At 38.1% G+C, this 23,968-nt stretch overlaps 2 protein-coding genes across 2 annotated transcripts; both read right to left on the minus strand.

Moving 5' to 3' along the window:
* Positions 1–2,836: 2,836 nt before the first annotated feature.
* LOC106174570 (glypican-6) lies at positions 2,837–14,304 on the minus strand. Its single transcript, XM_013556187.3, has 8 exons — positions 12,085–14,304; positions 8,362–8,484; positions 7,403–7,803; positions 7,016–7,169; positions 6,496–6,626; positions 5,593–5,846; positions 4,744–4,919; positions 2,837–4,424 (listed from the first exon to the last, which is right to left on the minus strand). Exons 1-8 carry the CDS (start codon positions 12,449–12,451, stop codon positions 4,378–4,380), a joined length of 1,653 nt encoding a protein of 550 aa, XP_013411641.2. The 5' UTR covers positions 12,452–14,304; the 3' UTR covers positions 2,837–4,377.
* A 167-nt stretch (positions 14,305–14,471) lies between these two features.
* Positions 14,472–23,586, minus strand: LOC106174571 (sulfide:quinone oxidoreductase, mitochondrial). Its single transcript, XM_013556188.3, has 10 exons — positions 23,343–23,586; positions 22,805–22,975; positions 22,195–22,248; positions 21,666–21,863; positions 21,357–21,460; positions 17,199–17,301; positions 16,602–16,785; positions 16,224–16,291; positions 15,488–15,663; positions 14,472–15,379 (listed from the first exon to the last, which is right to left on the minus strand). The coding sequence occupies exons 1-10, from the start codon at positions 23,565–23,567 to the stop codon at positions 15,313–15,315; spliced, it is 1,350 nt and encodes a 449-aa protein (XP_013411642.2). The 5' UTR covers positions 23,568–23,586; the 3' UTR covers positions 14,472–15,312.
* Positions 23,587–23,968: the final 382 nt, after the last annotated feature.

The following is a 23,968-nucleotide window of genomic DNA, read 5'->3' on the forward strand; positions in this document are numbered from 1 at the left end:
TTGGATTTATAAATACTATATTTTAGGTATACCAAGTTTTTGTTGAATTTCATGAAATTGACATCTTATTTCCATATTTTGTGACAATTTATTTTTCGATATATGGGTGGGGAGGGGGCTATGTAGGGGCTATGTATGTAACAAAAACAAATATCCCAGCTGTTTTTGTTCATTTATATTGTTTTATTTTTCCTCTACATCAACTTTTTGATTTCTGGCATTGACGCTGGTTTGAAATGAGGGAAACGCCACACTGGAGCTCGGAATTGAGATTAATTTTTTTTCTGATTGTGGGAGGAAGAGTTACAAACTAAAAAAACTTCTTGAAATATTTTTTTGAACAGTTTGGACCGAGGATTTAAAAAGATACTCAAAAAAATATACTTGATGCCCCATCTTTCAAACATAAAATAGAGGGGCGAGTGACTAGTATTGTGATGTTGGCTGTGTTGTTCCAGCGAAACTGAGCCTTCGTTCGTTCTCGAAGCCACGGGAGCAAAACCGGTGTGGCAAGAATATAATAAAAGTCCAGATCGAAGTACAAGAAGTCCTATATGTATTTATTAGAATTATGAGTAAGGAACCTAGGTTTCATTAGGACTACTGTCCCAAAAAGATGGTGGTCCGTAGATCCACTTCCAAGGACAAGACCAATGAAACTAAATTGCCTCTATTATCACGGTCAAGTTTTAAAATTATGCCAGCGATGGCGATTGCGATCCAATCCCTATTAAAAGGGTGTAACGCACGACATACCTGCTTAAATTATTAAAAGTGAATGTAATAATTCATTTGAGATGGTAGTTCCCCGTCAGATGCTTTATATCTGTAAGGTTGGCAAGCGAAACGAGGGAAGAAACACAAAAACAATTGACCAATCCCCTTTAGCAAAATCGTTGATAGATCTTGATACACCATTGCCGGCCCGGCAATTCTTACAAAGAGCCTCTGAGCACAATGTATAATTCAATTAGGCGATATAATTTCTCGCATTACTGCGCTCCTTTTTTGCACTGATCTCTCCTGCACTTACTTCCGTAGTCCAAGTAAGAAAGCCTCGGAGGGTCTATCAGGGATAATCAAAGATCTTTTAAAGTAAAAATTGAACATCTGAAAAAGATTTTACGTCCCGCCTTTTATTGCGGGATTGCGGCTAGTTGCAGGAGTACCATGTAGGCCTTCTGCGTAGATCTGCGTAATTGTAAGATGAAAACACATGTAGGACCCACGGAGCTCAGCTGCAGCTTATTATTGTTTTAAAATATCTTATGGTTTTTTATACATGACATGTATATTTAAACTTTTGAATCTCGTAATTCATTTTCACACAATCTACATCATCCGTTCGTCTATTTAATTTTCTATTTAATTATTGCACGAAAAAACCCAGAAAATACTAATGTGACGGTGTTAAATTTGTGTATGCTGTCAGCAGGCGCTTAAACGTGTACAAACAAGCATTTTGGATCGGGGAGCACCGCAAATACAATAAATAACATGACAGACCAATTATGAAGACACTTGGGAGTATAAACGAGGCTTGCTATAGAGGCTGACGTATAAATATTGTATGTGACAACGGTTATACATACAACTTTGAGCGTATGGAATCACCCCCGTTTCCTGCCTATAAAAATGAAAATATAAGATAATTGTTTTTGAACTTGATCAAAACATTTTATCTCTCTCCGGGTATGCAGACTATATTATTTGCCTACGTACTCGAGACGTATAGGCCTACGACATAAATCTAACATGTATGCGAATGGGTAATTTTTCTCATACGTTAGTGCTCTACGCTGGGTGTTTACACTGGGAATGCATTTCCAATGCATTTCTTATTTCCGTGATCCTGGTCTTATCTTCTGTGTTCTTGTTTGAAAAGTTCTTCAAACAGTGCATTTCGGACGTGGTGATTTTTGCCTTCAAGTGTTTTCTTTAGAGCCCAGGTCCGGAACTTATGTGTTTAAAGATATTTTTCTTCTTGAGAGACTTTCAGCTCACAAGAAAAGTAATGGCTCGATCTTTTCAATGGACAAAAATGATCCAACTTTCAGAAACAATTTTATAATCACAATGTGTATTTTTAAGAATAGCATTTGTGGTGCGTTTACTGTATAGAATAGAACAATAGAGTAGCTTCAATAGGAACGTGCCGATTTTAAGAAATTATTATTTATAAAATACAGTATCTGTAAAATTCACAATTTCCTCTGTTGAAAAGGTCGAGTAATTACTCTAACTGACTTTGATGGGTCAAGCTTCAGCGCTTTTCTCTTTGCGAAAGACCTGAAGACAGATGAAGGCAGAGGTGACCAAACGGTATTGTTAGGTCATCTCCATGTTGCAATAAAATATTTGGAAATTAATTTTTAAGGGGTGAGCTGTTCATATACTACATTATATTACTTAAATATAACCCACAGCATGAACTCTCGTGTTTTATTAAATCCATACGTGCACTTCCCACACTGAAATAATACCCGAAAAAACAACTATGTTTGTAAGAACGTTGCTTTTTTAAATTTTTGTTTCTCTTTTATAAACTCATTTTGAAATAGATCGTATACGGCATTCTGTGACTGTTCACAAGCTGTGCACATTTCTATTCTGTGAAGAGAATCTTTTCTGGCCTTTGTTAGAGATTTACTACATACACGCATGTAAACAGGACGTGACTCCGTTGTCCCATTTCATCATGTAGTAAAAGCAAGAAATCATAAAATGAACGAAGAATTAGTCAAGAAATACTTATCCTTATGAATTCATAAAAGAAATATTCATCCTTATCAATTGATAAAATACATAATCCGCGAGTCAAACCACAAGTACTTCTGGCGGGATGCGCAATCACGAAAATGTTGCACAGCGGTTGTTGCAAGTACCAATACAAAAGGACTTTGAAATTGTCGAATTGGTTCAAAAAAAGAAATCAGTAACTTTAGATTTATACTTTATTATGTATTATTTAATAAGGATATTTGATGAGTTAACCAGGAGTTTCCTGTGCCGCTACTGAGAACATTTTGTTTTATCAGACTTTTTTCTATTTCTTTGAAATTGTTATCGGGGAAGGGAAAAGAGATCCTCAAATTTGGCTTGAAGACCTGAATGTTAATATTGTATTGTACGAAAATTGTATATTGTATGAATGAATATATATAACTTAAATCCATCTTAAAATAACTATAGACCGGAGAACTAAATTACAATATTTCCGTTTACATGAAAGCATAAATATCACATACCACTCACACAAAAAACTTCGTTACCGTCTCTAAACAGGCGCGCTGCAACACCTTCTGCGTGCAATCTCGTTAACTGAATGTCCTGTTCATCAGTGGCGACGGAACTTTAAGTTTAGGATTTGTTCCTCGTACCTTGCAATTAATAAATTATAAACCTACAATCAGCTAAGATCAGCATAATTCTTTCAGAATGCAACTATTGTACAAACACAGATAATAATGAAGCTTACATTTCGTGATAGTGACATTAAGTAGGAAAAAAAATATATTGTACTTATAGATGAACAGCGTAAGGTTTTTTTGAGACAAACCCATACTTATTTTCCTGGGGCAAGCAATATTTTTCATACTGACCAACCCGTGATACTCTTTCCACGTCACTCGCCATAATTCTGTAACAATCTGGGAAAATTTAAAAATCCTTTTAAAATGTCGCCATCACATCCAACACTGACATGGGGTGCAACAGGAATGGAAGTCCGCTAGGAATCGCAGGCCGTTCCCCATTACTTTGTACAGGTGACATTCGTCCCATATACTAACCCCAATGCTCCAACTAACCCTAACCTGTACTAATCATAGAGGAGCCCGGTCTTCCACTCCTAGGACTGCCATTCCTGTCACACCGGCTTGCGCGTGATTCAAAACTGTGGTGGTAAGAATCGTCTGGAGAAGATAAATTAAATAATTTTTGGCGGCATTAATTCATGACATTTATCTGTTAAAAGCTCTGGATTTCTTGTTCTCGGATAAGTTCAACAAGAAATGGTTTGTGTACTTTACCTATGTTTAAATTCTTACACTTTGTCCCTGTAATGCAGACTCTTTAGTCAACCCTTCAGATTGCTTTTCATATATGAGGCTCGAAAATTCAGTTTATATGAAAAGCAGATGTATAAATTTCTTTTATAGCAGTCCAGCAGCTTCTGTACTTTGACTGATGTGATTTTAAACTGAAAATTTCTGGGCAGTTAATGTTACGAAGGGTTATAGCGACCCTCTCTCTTTCTTGATTGCACTAGCACATAATGCAAAACAATCGTTTTTCTTCTTCTTAATATGACCACGCCTTGCTGAAGTTGCCTTTCATTTGCCAACATTTTCCATCGGTGGTGTTTCCATACATTTTTTACATATCTTCGTCGTCTACTCCGGACCCGCTGCCACTCTGCGTCTCTGGAAGAATTGAAAAATAAATTGTTAATTCAATCATTTCTTAAAGATAAAGTATATTCCATCTGCTGTATCTTTAAGCTGCTAAATAATTTTCTATGTGAAACTGTTTTTCTCGTTGAAAAACCCATTCAGTTTAACATTCTAACATTTGGTAACCCTACTGCGGTTTTTTTCACCTTCATCAGACCATGAACGGTGTACATAACCTTTTACAGGAAATATTTCAATCATTCTCTACATTTTGAAAAACAGAGTTCAACTTAAAGAAGTTTTTAAGCCATTTTAGCCATATTGTCATCATACCATACTGATATCTTACCAACATCTATTCCGTCTCTATTTTTGCCTTTATGAGTGGCCATTAGAACGTCCGTGATCTCAACAAGGTCAAGCCTAAGCTGACTGACCATGGCATTGGTGGTCCGCTCATTGACCACTACCTCCGGGTTACTGCGCTGATATATCAAACCTCCGACTACTTCGTTCGGAAGATACCTAAAACAGTGGAGGGAATTTCGTATAAAATCGTGCGCAGTAATGATAGAAATCCACCATTGCTCTCCCCTCCCCTTCTCACTCACGGCAACTGCACTAAAGCCGAACAAGCACCAAGACACTCCCTTAGGAGGGCACTTGAAGTAGTGATGGCGCTTTGATTGAAAAGTGACGCAGCTGCTCTAGAATTAGTGTTTTTTCACTCGAAAACATGCTAAAGCTGCGCTTTTCTATAAACTTTATTAACTGGTAAATGTAGAATGTTGGGGTCTGTTTCACAAGAGAACTTCAGAACGAAAGTTACTTATTTTGACCCAAGACAGATCATTAGCAGTATACTTAAATGAAAAATTAGACCTGTTTTATACTAAGAAAGACATAGGCACCTTTTAAGACCAACAGTCACTTTTTTAATGGCATACTGCACGTTTCTGAATATACCAATAATGAAATGTTTCAAAATAAGTTAACACTGAGTCTTGGTCTAAAATTCTGGTGTGGAGACAGCCCCACGAGGAGTTTAAATGTGTGTGTGTGTGTGTGTGTGTGTGTGTGTGTGTGAAGTGGGGGGGGGCAGCTAAAAGAGGACCTGCTTCATTCCCTTTACTCTGTTATTCCAATTTAACATAATTTCTCATGTTGGTCATAGTCTACTATTAAAGTAATATTAAACCTAGACACATGCGTTCCGTTCCAACACTTTTCTTTTTCCGTAAATGGCGTGGCTAGCTGATCACAAATTCGGGAGTGAAGCTGTTGCCATAGATTCTCCGCGCCTGCCTGAGCTCGTCTCGCTGACTGGAGGATGCTCTCAAACTCGTCTTGTGTCATCATGTCGCGTCTGAATTCGTAAGATGTCGCGTCTCCCATGGCTCTCTTTTGTCGCCGTCTCAGGAAGGAAGACAACGGACCACAAGCTGCGGTAACCTGAGGGTGACACGAATATTCAAGCATCTCAGAGACAACGCAGACAACAAGTATAACCACGGCATGCAGTGAGAGTTCACATTTAGATCACAATCCTCTTTATTCTGCCATAAAAGGTCAAACAAATCAAATATCCTCTTGCTTTCTTTCCATAGCAAGTTATTGAATACAACACGTATATAATGAATCACTTTTCAAAAGCAGAGATCTGAAAAAGAACTCTTTCTTTCGTAAACCAAGATAGATTTAAGGGTCATTTAGATTGTCGCGGGTACATCAAATATACAAGGACCTCAAAAGAAATAATTAAAAACGTACAAGTCCTAGGTTCTTTCAGTTCCAAAATATCACGTAGAGGTTTTCTGCAAGAATCAGAACTAGGACAAAGCAAAGCCTATTTGGATGATAAACCAATAATCCGCAGTGTTGCTTCAATTTCACGTTTTGAGCAAGTACTGAGGTTATATTCAAAAATTATGCCCAGGCTTCAGGCAACACGCTAAGTCACGGACAAAGACTATGATATCATTAGTAATCTAGACAAGGAGCATTTTTTCTAATAACAGATTCTCTGTCTATAATAGAGGCAATTGGGCGCCCAAATTTATCTCCCTCATTGAGAAAAGCTGTGCCCTCAACAGGTTCTTACCTTCGCCGTAATATTTTCGGAGTTTTCTTGATATGTTAAGATGGCGTCACTGATGTGGATGGCTACAGTGTTCAGGATTACGTCAATGTTAAAAACGGACTGAACGCGCGTTTCCAGCATAGCCAGTGCATCTGGGAAAAATTTGAATAACAGAAAGAGACAATTAATAATTTTTTATGTAAAAAAACAGTTTACATATTTAGCAGAAAACTTCATAGAAAAAAAAGAGCCCAAAATGTCACGTTTTAATGTGTAAAGCAACATATCTTTCAAATAGAATGCACAAACAATTTAGAATCTGTGGGAGTTTTCAGAGTCCTGGATTCAAGATGAGCAAAGAGGCACTCTCAGAGTGTAATCTATTCTTTTTCAAATGCTATTTCTTAGCTTCACCACAAGATGAAAGTTCTTTTTCAAACCAGTGTCCATCACACTAGGCAAATCTCCCGGGCAAAAAGCACAATCACCCATAAACTTGTTTGTTTCATAACAAAACCTAATATCTACCACTTCCACTAACCAATATATGTCCTCCATGTCCGTGTCAGCTCCCAATGCTGGGCATAGCACCCCTTCATGACGTTCACACAGAAACCCTGACACGGGCGGACGTCACAACGAGGGCAGAATTGCAACTGTGTCGCTGCCTGCATGCACTCGGCCGTCAGGGGGAGCTGAAGTGTGTTAAACAAAAGTAAATGCTTTTTATTCCATGCTTAATCATCAAAGTTTGGTTACAATTTATTTTGAAAGTTATTGTAAGTTTTATGCATTAAAACTGCTAGCAAAATTAATGTCTCACATTTTTTATACTCGCAGGGATTAAGAATATAAGGGCGTAAATCACATTGACAAAACACATCTCCCGAATCTATTCCTTCGATTGAGAGCTTTTTGGAGACATTACCGTAGACAGGTCACTCATGACTTTCGCTCCTGATTTCAAACCATAGATCAACCCCCGAGTGGCTTGGGACGCCTTCCGAAGGCCCCTGCCCAGTTTCTGATCAGCCCCACGGAAGCCCTCACTAATGACGTCCTGTTGGTCATGTACGCGTCCCACACAGTCTAGATAGCGCTGGTCCAGAGACGCAGGATGCAACAACCGGAATAAACGATGCGACAAATCCCTGAAGAAGGAATTCACCTTTCCTTCTAGATCCACAGACTTGCCGTCTATGTAATCGTACATGTCATTAAATAATCTCTTGAAAGCTGGCTCCATCTTTTCATATAAAAGACCATATGTTCGCCGAAAAAGGACTGATGCTTCCCTTTCTTCCATGCGGATACGACTCAAGACAAATTCTGGAAATAAGAAAAAATCCTCAACAAGACGGTATTTTACACATGTCATCATATAAAATGATAAAAGGGAACGAAGAGAGGAAAATAAAAATGCAAGTGGGGTTTGGATATATATAAACTTTGAGCAAATAATTTCAGTATTTTTTTTATCCACATCAATACACCAAACATTTTGAAAACCACTCTGCGTCAGTATACGCTGTCATTATGTTGTCATATGACCCAGTAAAAATCTTGAGTCTGGTGTGTAATATTACTCTGCCAGAGTCTAATATTAGTTTTTCCCATGACTTGCTCCCAATGTCTTTTATCTACACGCTTATTACATGAGATTGCGCCTCAGTTATGGAGAAATACAGAACACTTGTCGGATTCTGTAGGTGTGTTTACACTAGGCGCATACCCAAACCGATCCCAGATATATTGCACGTCGTTCTGTAAATGTCATCTTGAAGTAATGCACTTCTTTTCAGTAGTCTGAGCTAAAAAACATGTGGTCTTTTATCTGACAGGTAGTTTACCAGATTTGTCCTAGGTACAGGTTTTACTAGTACTTACGTTTTAATTTCTCGGCCAGTGTGAACAGGCTGGACTGGTAGGGACTGGTTATGTTCATGTAAATGTCCATCATCTGATGACGTGTGAACGAAAGTAGACCGGGACCACAACCACACGCTGGACCTGTCCTCATTAAAAAAAAAAAGAAATTGAATAAAGAGGTTTTTTTTCATCGCTCAAACAACCATGCCCCAATACATGCACAATACGGCAAACTTTCCGCGACCAGAAAACTGAATACTTTGCCTTTTATTTCAGACAAACAGCATTTTATAAGTGATTTCTAATTGTTGGTCTTGTCGTTTGGAATATAAGATTGAATTTCTATTGAAAATCGAACAGACGTAGACGTCTCATAGCAAATATATTCATTCGAGAAAAAAAGGAAATAGAAACCGACGGGTGAAGTATGAACATCAGTCTAACTTATCATATTAGTCCTTATCAAAGTATATACATGTAGACAAGTTTCTTGTATGTTGACGAATCTGTTTACGTCAAAAAATATTTTGATTCCTCTAAACTTTTCGTCCCATCGTGTCATGAATACTAGATGCAGCTTTAACGTACTGCCATAAAACATCATCTAAAACTACTATTAAAGAGGGAAGTATCGTATTTGGTTACTCAAATTCAAGTGTAAATAGAGTAAATGGTTCGCGCAACATGAGCCTACCAAGAGGTCTGAATGCATAGATACACTCCACTCTACGAGAGGGAGACTTACATCATGTTACTGCAAAACACACACACATTAAGGGACAGTTATCCTAATTTACTAAAAGCCTTTTTCAGTTCTTGTAACCTCAGTGAACTGTGAATTGGAAAAAAACCGAATACAACCTAAACATCAGCGCCCGACCTTTGTCAAGCTCTTGGGATATGCTTGGCGAGTTTTAGATACACAGATCTTCATTTTTCGGTGGAGGTCTATGATGTTGACCTTGGCAAATGCGTATCTGATTTATTTTAAGTTGAGAAAGTTATACAAAAAAGACATGGAAAACAAACCCCCTTTAATTTTTTCTGATTTTTACAGATGAAAATAAAAAGTAATATATATATATATATATATATATATATATAGAGAGAGAGAGAGAGAGAGAGAGAGAGAGAGAGAGAGAGAGAGAGAGAGAGAGAGAGAGAAACAAATATATCTCTAACTTATTTGATTTTTACAGCTAAAACCAAAGCCATTAACTGAAGATGTTTCGGGGAAGAATTGAAGTTAAAACTTTTTCTATTTTATGAGTGCACCGCAAACAAAATATACTTCTTTCTAGACAAATTCCCAATAACAGTGTTGTAGGGAACTGAAATTTGGCCCTCCAACTTCATACTACTTCTTTAAAAAAAGAATAAACATACCTCAGCTGCTGCAAGTAGTAGAATACAAATGCATTATTTGTTTATAATAACAAGTGTTCTTTTGTGTATAAGGCATCAGATATAATCCTATATTTACTGAAGCACTTTTGAACATGCGATATGTTTATCTTTGGAAAAAAAAGGCAATCAATAGTTTAGAAATTAACTTTCAATAGAAAATAATGTCTCAAGAATCACATTCAACTTCGAAAAGAAATTTTTACGAGCTTCACAGTCTATGTGTGCTTACGCATGTGTATGTATGCGTGCGTGAGTGCTTTGTGTGTGTTTATGTTAGGGACTCTACTACTAATGAGGAAAAAAAGCATCTTGGCTTAAGTGTGTTCCCATGTTTTCCTCTCACTGCCCTCCCCCTACAAAAATGTATATCACAGAACCAGAAAGTTATAACTCGCAATGATATATAACATGGGTGAGTAAGCCAATCTTTAGGTTCGTCGACTCCCATCAAAAATATCATTCACACGCGGCAATCTTCATATGAACGTTTCAGAAAAGTTTGGTCAAGGACCATGAAATCATTTTGACGAAATGCAACGTGACCATGCGAACAGCAGTAGAAAACAACACTCTGTTTTCCCTCAGTCGGAGAAGTGTATACACAAAGTTGATGAAATCACAGCTATTGCGTGAATTCTGAATGAAGTCGGGAATAACCATTGTTGAACTTAGCTGCTGGCTAAGTACATAGACCATTGCACTCGGCACCGCACAATTACTTTTAATTCGAAAGGTGAGAGTTGCAACCAACCCTTACACCAATTCTGATGTACGATTGTTAAAAAGACGGGGTATATTAGCCCCCTGGAGGGGGAATCTGGGGCCTTATTTGAGCCATAAGTGAGTACTCCGATAAAGATGACAAGTTTGTGTAAGAGACGCGCCGAAATTAACGTCTTGCCAGAAGTTTTACATGTATATAAAGCAGTATTTGTGACAATATTGTGGCAAGGGCAGACTTGATTGATATATCTGCCAAAATCTTACTTTCCTCCAGGCTTGCTCTAGGCACTCGCTGTGGAGGAACAAGATTTCACACTAGGCTGCAAATTCCCGAGTAGTGATTAAATCTGTTTATTGAAAAGCTTCTTTTAATCCTCGTGTCCTTATTAAAATGGACTTCAAACCCACGCATCAAAAAACATATTGCGTGGCCAATTTGTCAAACATTATCCGCCCAAAATACCACAAGGGAAAAAAAGTTTGTTGCCGGTGTCATCAACCCATCGTTTGATGCAACTGGCAGTATTTATAAATGAAAAACGCTTGATCATCTCCTAAGACACATACTTGGATTGCTCCTTTTAGGGCACTGCCAAATGTTGTCTGTGAACTAAAGATGTATTACATTATTTTAATGTAAATTTTATTCAAAAATGGTCCGAAGTCCAAACAACGAAATAATCCCTTTCTTTACCGCCGCACGGGTATAAAAAATTCAACCTGTGTCAAAGGATGGAAAAAGCATGCAGTTACCCTAAATAGTATTACTGAATCATGTAAAGTGAGCGAATGAAGTGTGTAAGTTTAACTTTTTGTAAGTAACATAGTCATCTATGAAGTACATAAATAGCTACATGCAGATATATTGAGTCTATGGAATATATGAACAGTACCATTCTGAGGCACTGAGCCTCCGGTAACGTTATGTCTGCATCAAGGGGTTTTGTTAGAGCTCGTTGGTCTGCATCCGGCAATGTCCCTGATACAGGGTGTATAAAATTGAGAAAATTTCAAGAGCTTCTTTATCTTTTTCAGAACCAGAATGAATTTGCCTATTAACCTCGCCTGCTTGTTACCATGTCCTTAAACGGTGCTTTCTCGAAGAAAATATTTTTGCAATAAATCAAATGTTGATGGACGGTGATAGGGGATATTCTCTCATATGTAACAAAGGCTACTTCTGAATAACGCGCGGACAAGCAAAAAACACTTTTGTAAAACGTAAAGAGGCAGAACATGACAAGTGTCAGATGTCTACTGTTTGACAGCAGTGTAATCTCACTAAACACGGAGTGACAGGGAGACCATGTACACAGGACCCGAGTCGTCTGTGGACACGCCCACTTTCCCTGACCATAGCGTGTTATTTTGGACTAAATTAACAATGATGAAGGGACGTTCAAGAATTGTAAAAAAAAATCCCTAACAAAATACAATTGAACAAAATCGATAGTAAATTTTACGGTATATCTTAAAGATGATTGTCAGTGCCATCGAATAAACATGAATAAATTCAACTTCAAAAACTTGATAAGGTTTTTACTGTTTTAATTAAGGTAAACAAATTAAAAAAACATTTTTGTGAGAGCCTTGGTTGAAACTGAAACTTACCCCCTCGTGAGCCAGTCCCTTCTTCTCTCTGTCCAGTAGTCACGGATGTAGAAGGTTCCATTTTGTCTAAGCGTTCCTGTAATTCCCTAATTAATTCCCCTTGTCGCTTCATGTTCATATTCTGTTGGTCCAGGCGGTCCATCATCAGTCCCACGGTGCCTAACATCTGGGAGATGGCTCCCTCACACTCGCAACGGTTTGTGACATTCGCTTCCCATTTGGGTGGACTGATTTTGACAAAAACTGTGGCAATGTTTGGTTTTCTTCCGCTTGTCTGTCCCTCACACAGAACGCATGTTAGCAACAGCACTGCCAGGTATCTCACAGGGAAGAAAATCCCAGTCCACGACGTCGCCTGTGTTGGCATGATTGGAGCTTACTGTTTTCGTTTTACTGTAACGGTATGTAAACTCGTGTTAAAGAAATTTCCACCGATGCGGACTCGAAAAATTTTAATTTTTGCGCATCTGTTTCTCTGAAGACTTCAACCGGGACTTTTTCCGTTTAATCAGTCTCGACAGGTCGCGTTACTAAAATGCAGTAGCGCCGCAGTGTTGTTGAACTCAACTGCTTTCAAAATAGTTTCACGCGACCGGCTAATTGGCGAAAGAAGGAGGCGGAGCGCTGGCAGAAAAGGCTGAATCTGGACGGTTCAAACTATTTCTTCTGTCTCTACTCCACGGAATGCGTTGGTCGCCGGCGGTAGTTTGCGTTTGAAAAACATTTGTGAAACATTTCCAAAAGCAAGTTGGTTATAGATTACAGGACCAGATATATCAAACCATTTAGAAAAAGAAAACTGCTTGAAAGGGTCTGAACCCAGCCTGCTCTGTAAATACAGTAACAGAGAGAGGGGTATTGTTTGCCATGCAAAACATTATTTACCCAGGTGAAGGGGGCAATGGCGCTTATTTCACCTTGTAACAGATCAAAAAAGAAAGGCGTGTTCAGCATGTCAAATGACAGGACTGATGTGCAGATACAATATATGTACTGTGAAGACCCTGTATTGCCACCAATTCCAGATAAATATTGACACTACGGCCTTGTTAATATTAGAAGATGGTTGCGTCATACTGGCGCATTCGGGCATCTATCTGAGTAGGTATAGATAGCTAATTGAGCGGACAGAGAACGCACCCGGGACACATTAATGGACTTCGTCGTCCGGCGTTTAGGGGGCTTTTTCATCAACGAAGGTGGCTTGGTGCGAGGTCACAGGCTGTTTAATGATCATGATAAAAGAGGGTCAAAGACTCGGCAAACTAAAGGACTTGGTGCTCACCTTGGCGCACTGCCCCCAGTTTACATTTTACTATGTCAATTAGTGCACATACCACCTCTGCTGTTTTTCAGTCTGGCGCTTGTCTACTCTTGTGTGGAGCAAAGCTGCTTTAGAAAAAAATATACAAGTGTTTTTGTGTGTCAATTGATGTTGTATATATTACACGTTATGCCGATTGATACATTTAGACCGGCTTAGTTCGCTTAATTTAACTCGTTTCCCGACTAGGATAAACACATTGATGTGCGGAAAAATAACTGAAATGCTCTCTGTTCAGACTGCTAATCTGTCCTTCAAGGCGGCGCAATTTCTTAAATCAGCCATCAAGAGCCACAGGCTAAAGTTTCTCTAACGCAACTTGATACGAAAAGGTACAACGTCGGAAGCTGGGAGCGAGTTGCCCACTCAGCGTAAATAACACAGCTATTCCATTTTACGTATCTCGTTTTATGTATCTAAAGACTGTTTCCACAGTTCTCCGTTTTCGTTTATTTCCTTTATACCATTTCTCGTGATCAATCGTTTGTACAAACTTAATTAAAATTTCGCGTCGTACGAGTTTTACGACTGCGCAAATAACGTCTCTTGTCCAACCTTACACCTCTGTGCAGCAACAGAGAACTACTAATATACAAACGTTTCTTTCAAAGAATGACTAATAATTGTTACCTAATTCTAAATGATGGATTGGATGTCGTCTGCTGACCTGTGAAGATCCCATTAATCATTCCATTCAGCAGCAGCAGTTCTATTTAATTTTCTACTGCAGTTCTTCTCTACCGCACCACGTCAGCTCGACGTATTCTCTAATAATGAGCGTCATTAATTGCGTATTGCTACGTGACATTCTCATAAATGAGGTTTTGATTTGTTAATGTAACGTGACGAAATTGAACTCCATTTACCAACGACTCTGTGGCAGTTTGATATCTTATGATTATGGGGAACCAAAGACACGACCATAAAACATTGAATTCTAGACGTACTAATACACGGGTAACATCCAGATTTGTCTCATATTTCTGACACAAACCGACTCCGTGTTAAATCAAAACATTCATAATATAAAGACACGGAGAAGGTTGACTCCTCCTCCATTCCATTTCCAATAAAATAGCTGTGATTTATTGCTGATGCAACAGGGTTTACGAATGATCTAATTCTCCCTCATCAGAACTTGCATTTAAACTGTGTTATCAAACAATGGGCGACTGTAATAAACATTTTAAGTTCATGTGAATTGATGGACCCTTTTTACCTTATTAGATGACCCCTACCTCTTGCAAAAAGACCTGCAAGGCCTTACCTATTCAGTTTCAGAGAGTTTTGAGATTTTTTGTCAGGTTTCAAGTTTATAAAATGATGTTAGGTGTTTTTAATATATCTTGTGCTTCACGCCATTGCTGCCGCCACATAGGCCTATTAAGTAGCTTATGCGGTAGTTTGGACCTCATCTTTACCATAAGTCCAAGACACATTGTTGCCCATCTATAAAATTCATCGCATTCCTAGATTTCAAAGTCGTCCTCCAATTAGTATCGAAGTCGTAGCTCCAAATAGGTTTCACAGCCGTTGTGCTAGAGAAGAGATATCTACTGCCCCTTTTTATGTGCAGCTAACACACCTTTCAGATAAAATACGATAAACAGGTGTCAGTCAGTTCCCCATTACTTTTTTACAGGACTTCCATTCCTAAAACTACCATTCCTGTCACGCTGGCCTAAACAGAAATCGTTAAGTCTCCAATGTCAAGGAGCGTTTGATTACCATTGCCTGCTCTGTAACCGCACTATCGCCCTAAGTATTCAAGCCACTGGCACAATGAATAATGCACTGTGTTGGGAAAAGATTGGGCTTAATTTGGAGGTGGGGATGGGGAAGAATCGGGTGCATTTTCTAAAGACTAAGCTTGTTTTGTTAAAATCAATGTGAACGTGGCCATATTATTCTTGTTTTGATAGACCCAAATGAAATATCTTCCTCACAGGGGCAGGTCCGCTCCACCAGCCTCTGAAAATACAAAGAGAATAGATGATACTGTTTTATCCCTGTGAATCAATGAGTTTGAGTGTGAGTTTTTAAAATGGGTATAAATGATTTAAAAAGAAATATATTTACTTTGTCATCAAGTTATATACTCTCGGCAAGATGTGTAGTTTCACCCAGTACATAGATTGGCGTTCTTTGCCTTGGTCGATAGGGAATGTTTCCATGGGAACGCCCTCAAAGGCGAACTCGGCCATGATGCAGGTGTTGTAGCTGGTCACTAGTGGACATGCCGTGTACCCATCATACTGGACAACACAAAAAGACGTGATTAATATCCAGAACTAAGACAAAGTAATCGGTTTGAGTTACCGAGGAGAAAGGGGGCAGTTTTGGTTCTCAGAAAGACGCCTCAAAAGGTGTAACATTTGACTCGTTTTCATAAAAAAACATAAAATTTATTTTACAAACGAATTAGCTAACAAAAGTATTTTGACTGCTTATTTAAAAAAACATGCATTCATGGTTGCCATGAAAAGAAATTCATTTTCGAATTTGAGAACTCGTCTTTGCCAAAACTGTCCCCCTCACCCGTTACCATGCAGTCATTAGAGACTGATGCCATTTTCAATAAAAAACGCAATAAATAATGAAAAATATGAAAAAAATGTTATTACTGTTTTGCCAATTTCAACATTTTTATTTTTGATGATAAGTCCTACTTTGAGTATATATCTCCAATGTCGAGTAAATTCTATCATTCATATTTATTATTCATTATTCATTCATTCATTACTTAAGTAATGAATAATAAAAATGAATAAAAATGATAAATCATTTAATATGTAAAACAAGTCCAGTATCCCACCTTTCGGGTAAGCGTCCCTCCCTTCATCACTGCAGCTAAGTTTTCAGCCACGATTCCACACTGGGATGCTAGAACGGTATGAAAACTAGACTCTTTAGTAAGCTTGGAAATTTTCAGAATTCAGTTAATTGCCTCGTGGAATAGATTCCTTTCCATCATAAGTGAGCTAAATAAAAGCTTTCTCTGTGCAAGTCCACCACTTATCAGTAAGGCACTGTATAGGAAACTCTTTCAGTTTGTAGAAATAAATAAATGAATAAAACCAATAAATAAATAAATAAAACTAGTAAATCAATCAATTACTTGAAAATCGAGAATACTGATTGACCATAAAGCAGGCTACTGAAAAAATTTTAAAAACAGATTCTATTCACCAACCTACAGCGGCTGCAGTCTTTGGGGTGGGAACATCAGTGCAGTCTCCGATCCCAAAGACATTAGGGTACTGGGAGTGCTGTAACGTGTACTTATCGACAGTAAGAAAGCCGCCAGCGTTCACCAATGGGCTGCTCTTCAGTTCAGTTGGTGTTGACATGGGTGGGGTCACGTGCATAAAGTCGTACTGAAATTTAAGGAATATTTCTTGGCGCAAAATACTTTGAAAGACTTTGATATCACTTCTCGATAAATTACCTAAATGCCAGGTTTACCGTATTTATACATTCATAACACTGTATACAAACTCTTGTTCAAGATTATTTTCTGAGCTCTAGTCGTCCTGACAGGAATGGCTTGCCTTACATCGCTTTGATTGACCGTTGTGTGCATATAATCTCGCTTTCACTATTTTCTAATACTTTAAACATGTGGCAGGTTATTTAATGATAATCAATACCAAAACTCGCTTAATCAAAAACAGACCTGTGTTTTTAAAGGTGAAATGACACAAATGGGATGAAGAAAAGACTGTAAAAGGATCGCAACCTTTTAAAGAATACCTTTGCAGAGAGAAGGAAAGAGAGAGAAGGCATATACCGGTTGAACATATGTTTCACCAGTCTCTAGTTTCATGAAAACAGCTTCTTTCTTCTCAGGATTTACTTCAACCAGGTTTGTTTTAAAATTGACTTGTATCCCTCTTGAATGAGAAAAAATATATATTTACAAGACTATTCCCTGTATATCAGTATGTATAGAACGCACATGCATGGGGGATAAAACACGTCTGTTAAGATACTTCATGGTATATAACCACTTCATAGGATAAGAATTACTACTTCATGATAGAAGGCGACTTCATTGGTTAAAAAATAAGGACCCTTAGGAGACTTCGTAGTATATTACCACTTCATGGTACATTGTATCCAAACATGTTTCAGTTCTGGTTGGATGTGGAAATTAGGCGTAAAGGTCGATATGAAGTTTCATTCTAGACCATGATTTCCAGAGTGACGCGTGTATTTGAAATGGGGTGTGTGTGTGTGTGTGTGTGTGTGTGTGGGGGGGGGGGGGGGAGTAACATTACTCATGATAGTGCGTATTTTATCTCGTTGGAGTTTAATGAAGCTGTTATTTTCAGATGTTCTCGTAGATACCCGTGAGATTAACTTCTATAAATGATGTACTTTATTTCAAGAGCTCCGGTCCAGTGACGGAAAGCATAAAGCTAGATTTTTGTTTTACCCATTTAATTTTGAGATTTTCCAGATTTCAGGACGATTAAAAACTGACAATATTTGGACGTTGAATCATGGCGGGTCTAAGGCACTAGATGTATAAGACAAACGAAGTATATAAATAAACACATTGCCTGCCTTTAAACTAGGGCATAAAACTGACCATGTGTGGTTTGATTGACGGCGCAGGTTTATAGATGTGGCTAGTACACAGTAGCAAGAATGTATGTTTTTCCACTGTAGGTAGAGAACTCTACTAGGCAGAGAGGTTTTAATTTTGCTCCACACTAGGTGTACATTAATATCTTTAACAAACCGTCTATTCCATTATTCGTGTTATAGAAGTATCTCTTTTGTAACTATGACATAAATGTTATGACTTGCAATAACAAGCTGTAAAAATAGGCTTTTCTATTGATATGCAACATAAATGTTTCGAAAATATCTCGGTCGTTTAAAAAGATTGACCTCCTGGCCTATATACTTAATGAAAACGCTTAGGTCGGAAAGTCTGAAATCTGAATGATTTGAAACGGTCAACTGTCCAGATAGATGTTGGGGAGAATGAAATACTGGGGATTCATAAAACTGGTGTAGAGCCGCATTTTGCAACTGCAACGCATTTTGCAACCAAAGAAAATCGTGAAAACGAATTTTTCAACCGGAACGCATTTTGTAACCAGAATTTTTTCTTAGTCAATAAATAGCTAGCGTGGAGTTCTATAGAGGTAGAATTGGAATGGGGACGGGGTTGTCTCGGCTTGGTACGCTTACATTGGTCAAGCTTTAATTCCCTGTGGTGGACAATTCATTATATACATACATAATCTATTTCACATTGTTACTTCCTAAACCATCATAGTTAAGAACTTGATACGTCGGGGATTAATAATAATATAATTATAGGAATTTGCAAAGGCTCTTCGGAGTTCAATTGTGACTTGGGGTGTGGTCGACCCTGGGGGTGGTCTATTCTAATTTTTACATCGGATTTTATGCTAGGAACATGAAACGTGGCTACATACTATTTTGAATGTGGAAGGGCACTTCGGATTTTTTTTTTTTTTTTTTTTTTTTGGGGGGGGGGGGCGGTTGAGTCTAATTGACATTGTTATTCCTGCTATATCTATCCTTAAGACCAATAAAGCTGGGAACGTAAGGCTATAGGGACTGAAAAATCTGTCTTTGGGGATGTGTATGGGTCCTTCTGGGTTTTTGTGACATTGGGTGTGGCCGTCCCTGGGGAGGTTGATTTTAAATTTTACATCGTTATTCGTGCTTCTACCCTTACGCCATTACAGTTAGGAACATGAAACCTTCCGGGCTGATAAGCTTACCATTGAGGATATGCATAGGTTTCCGGGAATGTTAGTATGATATTTCGGGTGTGGCTATCCCGGGGGGTGGTTAACTATTGATTCTGTTTTTCACAACTTTATTTCTGCCATCTATACCCTTAAATTTTAAGGAACATGAAACGGAGATTGATGAACCAGTCATTTTAATGAATGTTCAAGGGTCCTTGAGAAATGTAGAGAACAGCAGAAGCACATACAGAACTAAATGGACTTCCAGCCATATGCATAAATATAGGTCAGGGAATCCAATTAAAAACTAATTCAAGGCCCCACACACTCTATCAGGAATCCTAGCGTTTGACTGCTGTTGTGTCTTAACACAAAACAAAATGTTTATTTCCCAAGAGCAGTAATTAACATGTGTGTTTTATGTTAAAGAACAATGGGACTTGGACCCTAGGATTCCTGAGAGTATGGGGTCTTGAATGGGTTTTAATTAACTTGACCTAAATTTAAGAATACGACTGAAGGTCTGTTATTTAGTACTGTCTGCTGCTTTCTCTACATTTCCCCTTCCTTCCTAACTCGAAAACCGCCATCAGATTCACACATAGGATGTAGTACTAGCTGGGTCGGTCCAACTCTGCAAGGAATCTTAAGTGCAATCTATGGAATCAGCTTCATTGCCTGACAAACCAATAATCACTCCACCCCCTAGGGACGGCCACACCCCAAGTCACACTAATGTAGCCCACCCATGCACCAAAGACTCATGTTCCTAATTCGAATGGTCTAAGGGGAGATGAAATAAATTACGGTAATATATATGTGTACCATCCCCAGGGACAGCCACACCCCAGGTCACAAAAAAAAAAAAAAAAAAAAAAAAAAAAAAAAAAAAAAAAAACCTGCCTATGCACACCCCGACATTTTAGTTTCCTCAACCTAAAGACCTATGGGTATATAGCAGAAAATACAATTTAAAGATAATAATCAACCACCCCTAGGTCACCAAAGTCACCAAAAATCCGAAGGACACGTGCACATCCCTAATGGCAAGTTTAAATATCCCCAACGTCTCATGCTCCTCACTTTAATGGATAGAGGATACCAGTAACAACGATATAAAAAATATATCCCCCCCCCCCCAAAGGACTGCAAAGTCCCACTACTAAAGGTAGATAGCAGAAATTACGATGTAAAAATTACAATCAACCACAATAACAATCAACCACAATTCTGAATAAATATCAATCTACAAGCCTGTTGATCTCGCTGATCAACTACGTTAGTTAGGCTGCTAAACAACGAGTAGGCCTACCCCCCCCCCCCCCCCCCCCCTCCGAACGCCTTATTAACAGGTTTCCAAATGCAGACTGTGCCGCAGATAATACTTTCGGGTCAAATGAGAGCCAGCCAAGGGCACATTTCGGGGACACCATTGATCACTTCATGATGGACATTCACAGGTGTAGGACCAGAACAGAGCATCTCGGAAACCAAGGGACAGACGTAAATCATTACACTTGCGCGTGTCTTTCCTCATGGAAAAATTAGTCTCATAATCCAGTAACCTATGCGTAAATTATGTTTTCATAGCCTGGTTTACCTGATCCATTAGTTTTATGCATCAAGCGGATCTGGGAAGGGAGGGCCCAGGGGGTCTGGACCCCCTTTTCTTCAACGCTGACCATAATGTCCCATAATGTACTGATTTTTAGAAATACTGAATCCTCACCTACATACGCCTGTGTATTTTAAAATTACTCAAAACATGCATCCAATACCACTAAAGAAACCCTATTCAGTCATACAAGTGAATTAAAACGTACAGTTTACCTATTTTGGATAATATTTACAGTACAAAAACATAATATTTCAAAAACGTTCTCTCTCATAGCGTTGGGCCAACAACAGGTACTATTTCACCATTATCCCATGAAGTCGCAGGCAATATCTTATGTGGAGATGAAGTCGCATTTTATCCTATGAAGTCGATTTGACAGTAAAATCAGAGCATTTATCCCATGAAGTGGTAATATACCATGAAGTATCTTAACACACGTCCTTAATAATTTCATTACTTATTTTCATAACATTTTATATACATTTACACAAAATGGACTTAAAAAACTTTCATGTAACACAGGATAAATAAATGGAGCAAATGTTTTGGTAACACAGGATACATAATTGTAGAAAATTTTGTGCTCCGTCACCTCTTTTCGCAGACTCCTCTGAGGACCTCGGCATATTTCGGCGCTCCAAGCATTACCCCCATAGCAGTATTGTAAGTGATAGTGCTACTTTTCTTTACACCATTCTGTAACAAAATCATACAGCTAATGTTATAATGGATTATTCCCCAATTATTAGGCAAATGACACAAAAAAATTAACTGAACTTGGACGAGAAAGTGCTCGGTATAATTGAAAATGTGGTATAATTGAAAATGTTCATACAAAGAAAGCATAAAGAAAGAAAGAAAAAATGACAACAAAATTTTATCACGAAAAATCTGAACATACCTTTTTCCATTTCGACTCGGCAAGATACATAATTTTCTGCGGGGCACCTGGACATTTGATCGGGGTATTTGGCAGCGTAAAAACCGCCTGACCGCCTTTAAACTTGTCAATGGCGTTGATTGTGCGTGTTATGTACTTCGCGGAATAGTTGCTGACCAACATTGGATCCATTTCTAGACCTTCAGTAAGACCCTTAATCTTGAAAGCAAACAGGAAATGATTTTTAAGTGACAAATGAAGGAAAGGAAAAAAGTAAGAAAATGGATATCAATGTTATGGATAAATCAGCAATGTTTCAAAGTTTATTAGTTGGTTTGTACATGGACTTTGTTATAAAAGAATTAATAAAAAGGAGGTCCAGTGTAAAAAACCGTCCATGTGAGACACACAAATGTGATTGTTGCGCTAAAAAGTACAGCACCTCATTTTACTTTCTGGACACATCGTCAGTCTTTTTATATGAATTCAGTATATTACTGAGGCCTTCATGACTATTTATACACATTGGCATAACACGAATACCACTCACATCTTCGTATCTCAGCTGTAACCCCACCGCTACAACCAAATATTCATACTTTATCTGGAAGAAAATGACATCGTATTAACAAACAAACAAACAAAAAAAAAATAAATAAAATTAAAATAAATAAAATAAAATAAAATAAAATAAAAACAAATCGGAAAATAGTTTTTATTGTGTGACAATTTTGGCACATTTCTGTGTTACTATATGTGTTTCTCCAGAGAAGGAAGCCTGGCTTAATAAATGGTTCACCGTTAAGGTTTCTTTGACTGTTATCATTTGTCAGATCGGAATACAAATCTCTATCATAATACTCTGTTACTGAGTTCGACTATTTTACGCTGGCATGGCAGCAATGGTACTGCATGCGCATTTCTAAAAGTAAACGCCAAAGAAATAAATCTATATTTACAAACAAAACTACAATTCCCAAGCATTTTCTTCAATTTTGATAACAGAATCTTCTAAATCATGGACAAAATAAATCTAAATCAACGTTTAAATGGTAGAAAGTACTAATCATAAACACCGCATAAACCTCCAATTCTTTTATTCCAATTTATCTATCTATCTACATATATATTAAATATATTTAATTATTTCACAAGCTTACCTCCTCCCCGCCCTGTGTGCTTACAGTACAGGTGTCGGGCTGAAAGGTAGTCGCTCTATCCTTAATCCAGTCACAGGTGCTAGGAATGATGGATGCCATGGGCCTGTAAGTGTCCTCAAGCTTTACGATCCCACCGCCAACAAGAGTCCACATGGCTTGATTATAGTGGGCCTGCGGTCGTTGAAAGCAATGATAAGGGGTTGGAGGCAGTCTATTTTTTTCATATTTGTCAAATTGAATCATTCATTATTTATTTGTAGGCCCTACTATCATTAGGATTGTTGGTATTATCATTAAACATAACATTGTGCAGAAGCACACTGACACGTGTCTTCTTAACATCAATGTTAGCTAAATAGCTAAAATAAATTATACTTGTCAGGCTAATAATCTTAAAACATCGCTCGGGGTGACCTTCAAATGTCAATAACCGAATACCTTGGTGCCGTCTTTTGATAACACGGTTTGTTAACTTCAACCTACTTAGAGGCGTTAAATGATTATTCAGATAAAAAAGACAAAACATTTAGCAACTTACGTCTGAAGGTTCGATAATGGCGACTTTCCCCTTGCCGAGCTTGGAGCTAAATCTAGCCGCGATGGCGGCACCCCCTGCCCCGGACCCTACCACCACCAGCTGGTAACTTTTTGACCCACGTGCTGAAGTACAGAAATTGTTGAGTTTGCCCAATGATTCTGATCGTACGGCATTTTTACAGAGGAGAGACGCTGTCCTCGAGAAAGCAGCCATGAGGTCACGCATAGTATAAACACAAACGGGGAACTTAAGGACCCACTATCACATGATTTAGTTCAGAGGTCGTATGTATTTTCTCATTTTCAGTTGGCATTACAATACGACTTTTTAAAAATATGGTTACATTCAAAAAGTGGTCAACAGATAAGGTGCTGCCCATAAAATTTGAAATAACATACAGAAAACAAACAAAAAATCAACATGGGGTAATATATATGGTAGACCCCAAATGTTTCGCATTAAGATTACCCACATGATATGAAAAACAACTGATAACATAATTTCAAGTACATAACCTCATTGGGTCATGTACTTGAAATGAGTTGGCGACGGATCGGCAGATTAGGGATGAAATCAAATAAGACGAATTACAAAAAGTTAATTCAAATTTTAGAGAGGAAAAATGC

This window comes from Lingula anatina, chromosome 2 (assembly GCF_051362555.1).
Source record: "Lingula anatina isolate TDL-2025a chromosome 2, LinAna3.0, whole genome shotgun sequence".
In the NCBI taxonomy this organism is placed as follows: Eukaryota; Metazoa; Brachiopoda; class Lingulata; order Lingulida; family Lingulidae; genus Lingula; species Lingula anatina.

Excerpts from the sequence above, each read along its gene's own strand:
- LOC106174570 (XM_013556187.3), bottom strand. The coding sequence starts at position 12,451 with ATGCCAACACAGGCGACGTCGTGGACTGGGATTTTCTTCCCTGTGAGA. Across the intron at positions 7,170-7,402 it reads TCATGAGTGACCTGTCTACG|CTCCCCCTGACGGCCGAGTG; the intron begins GTAATGTCTCCA and ends AACACACTTCAG. Across the intron at positions 4,920-5,592 it reads AACGGAACGCATGTGTCTAG|GTATCTTCCGAACGAAGTAG; the intron begins GTTTAATATTAC and ends CCACTGTTTTAG.
- LOC106174571 (XM_013556188.3), bottom strand. The coding sequence starts at position 23,567 with ATGCGTGACCTCATGGCTGCTTTCTCGAGGACAGCGTCTCTCCTCTGT. Across the intron at positions 22,976-23,342 it reads CCATTATCGAACCTTCAGAC|GCCCACTATAATCAAGCCAT; the intron begins GTAAGTTGCTAA and ends CAACGACCGCAG. Across the intron at positions 15,380-15,487 it reads GTATATAACTTGATGACAAA|AGGCTGGTGGAGCGGACCTG; the intron begins GTAAATATATTT and ends TTGTATTTTCAG.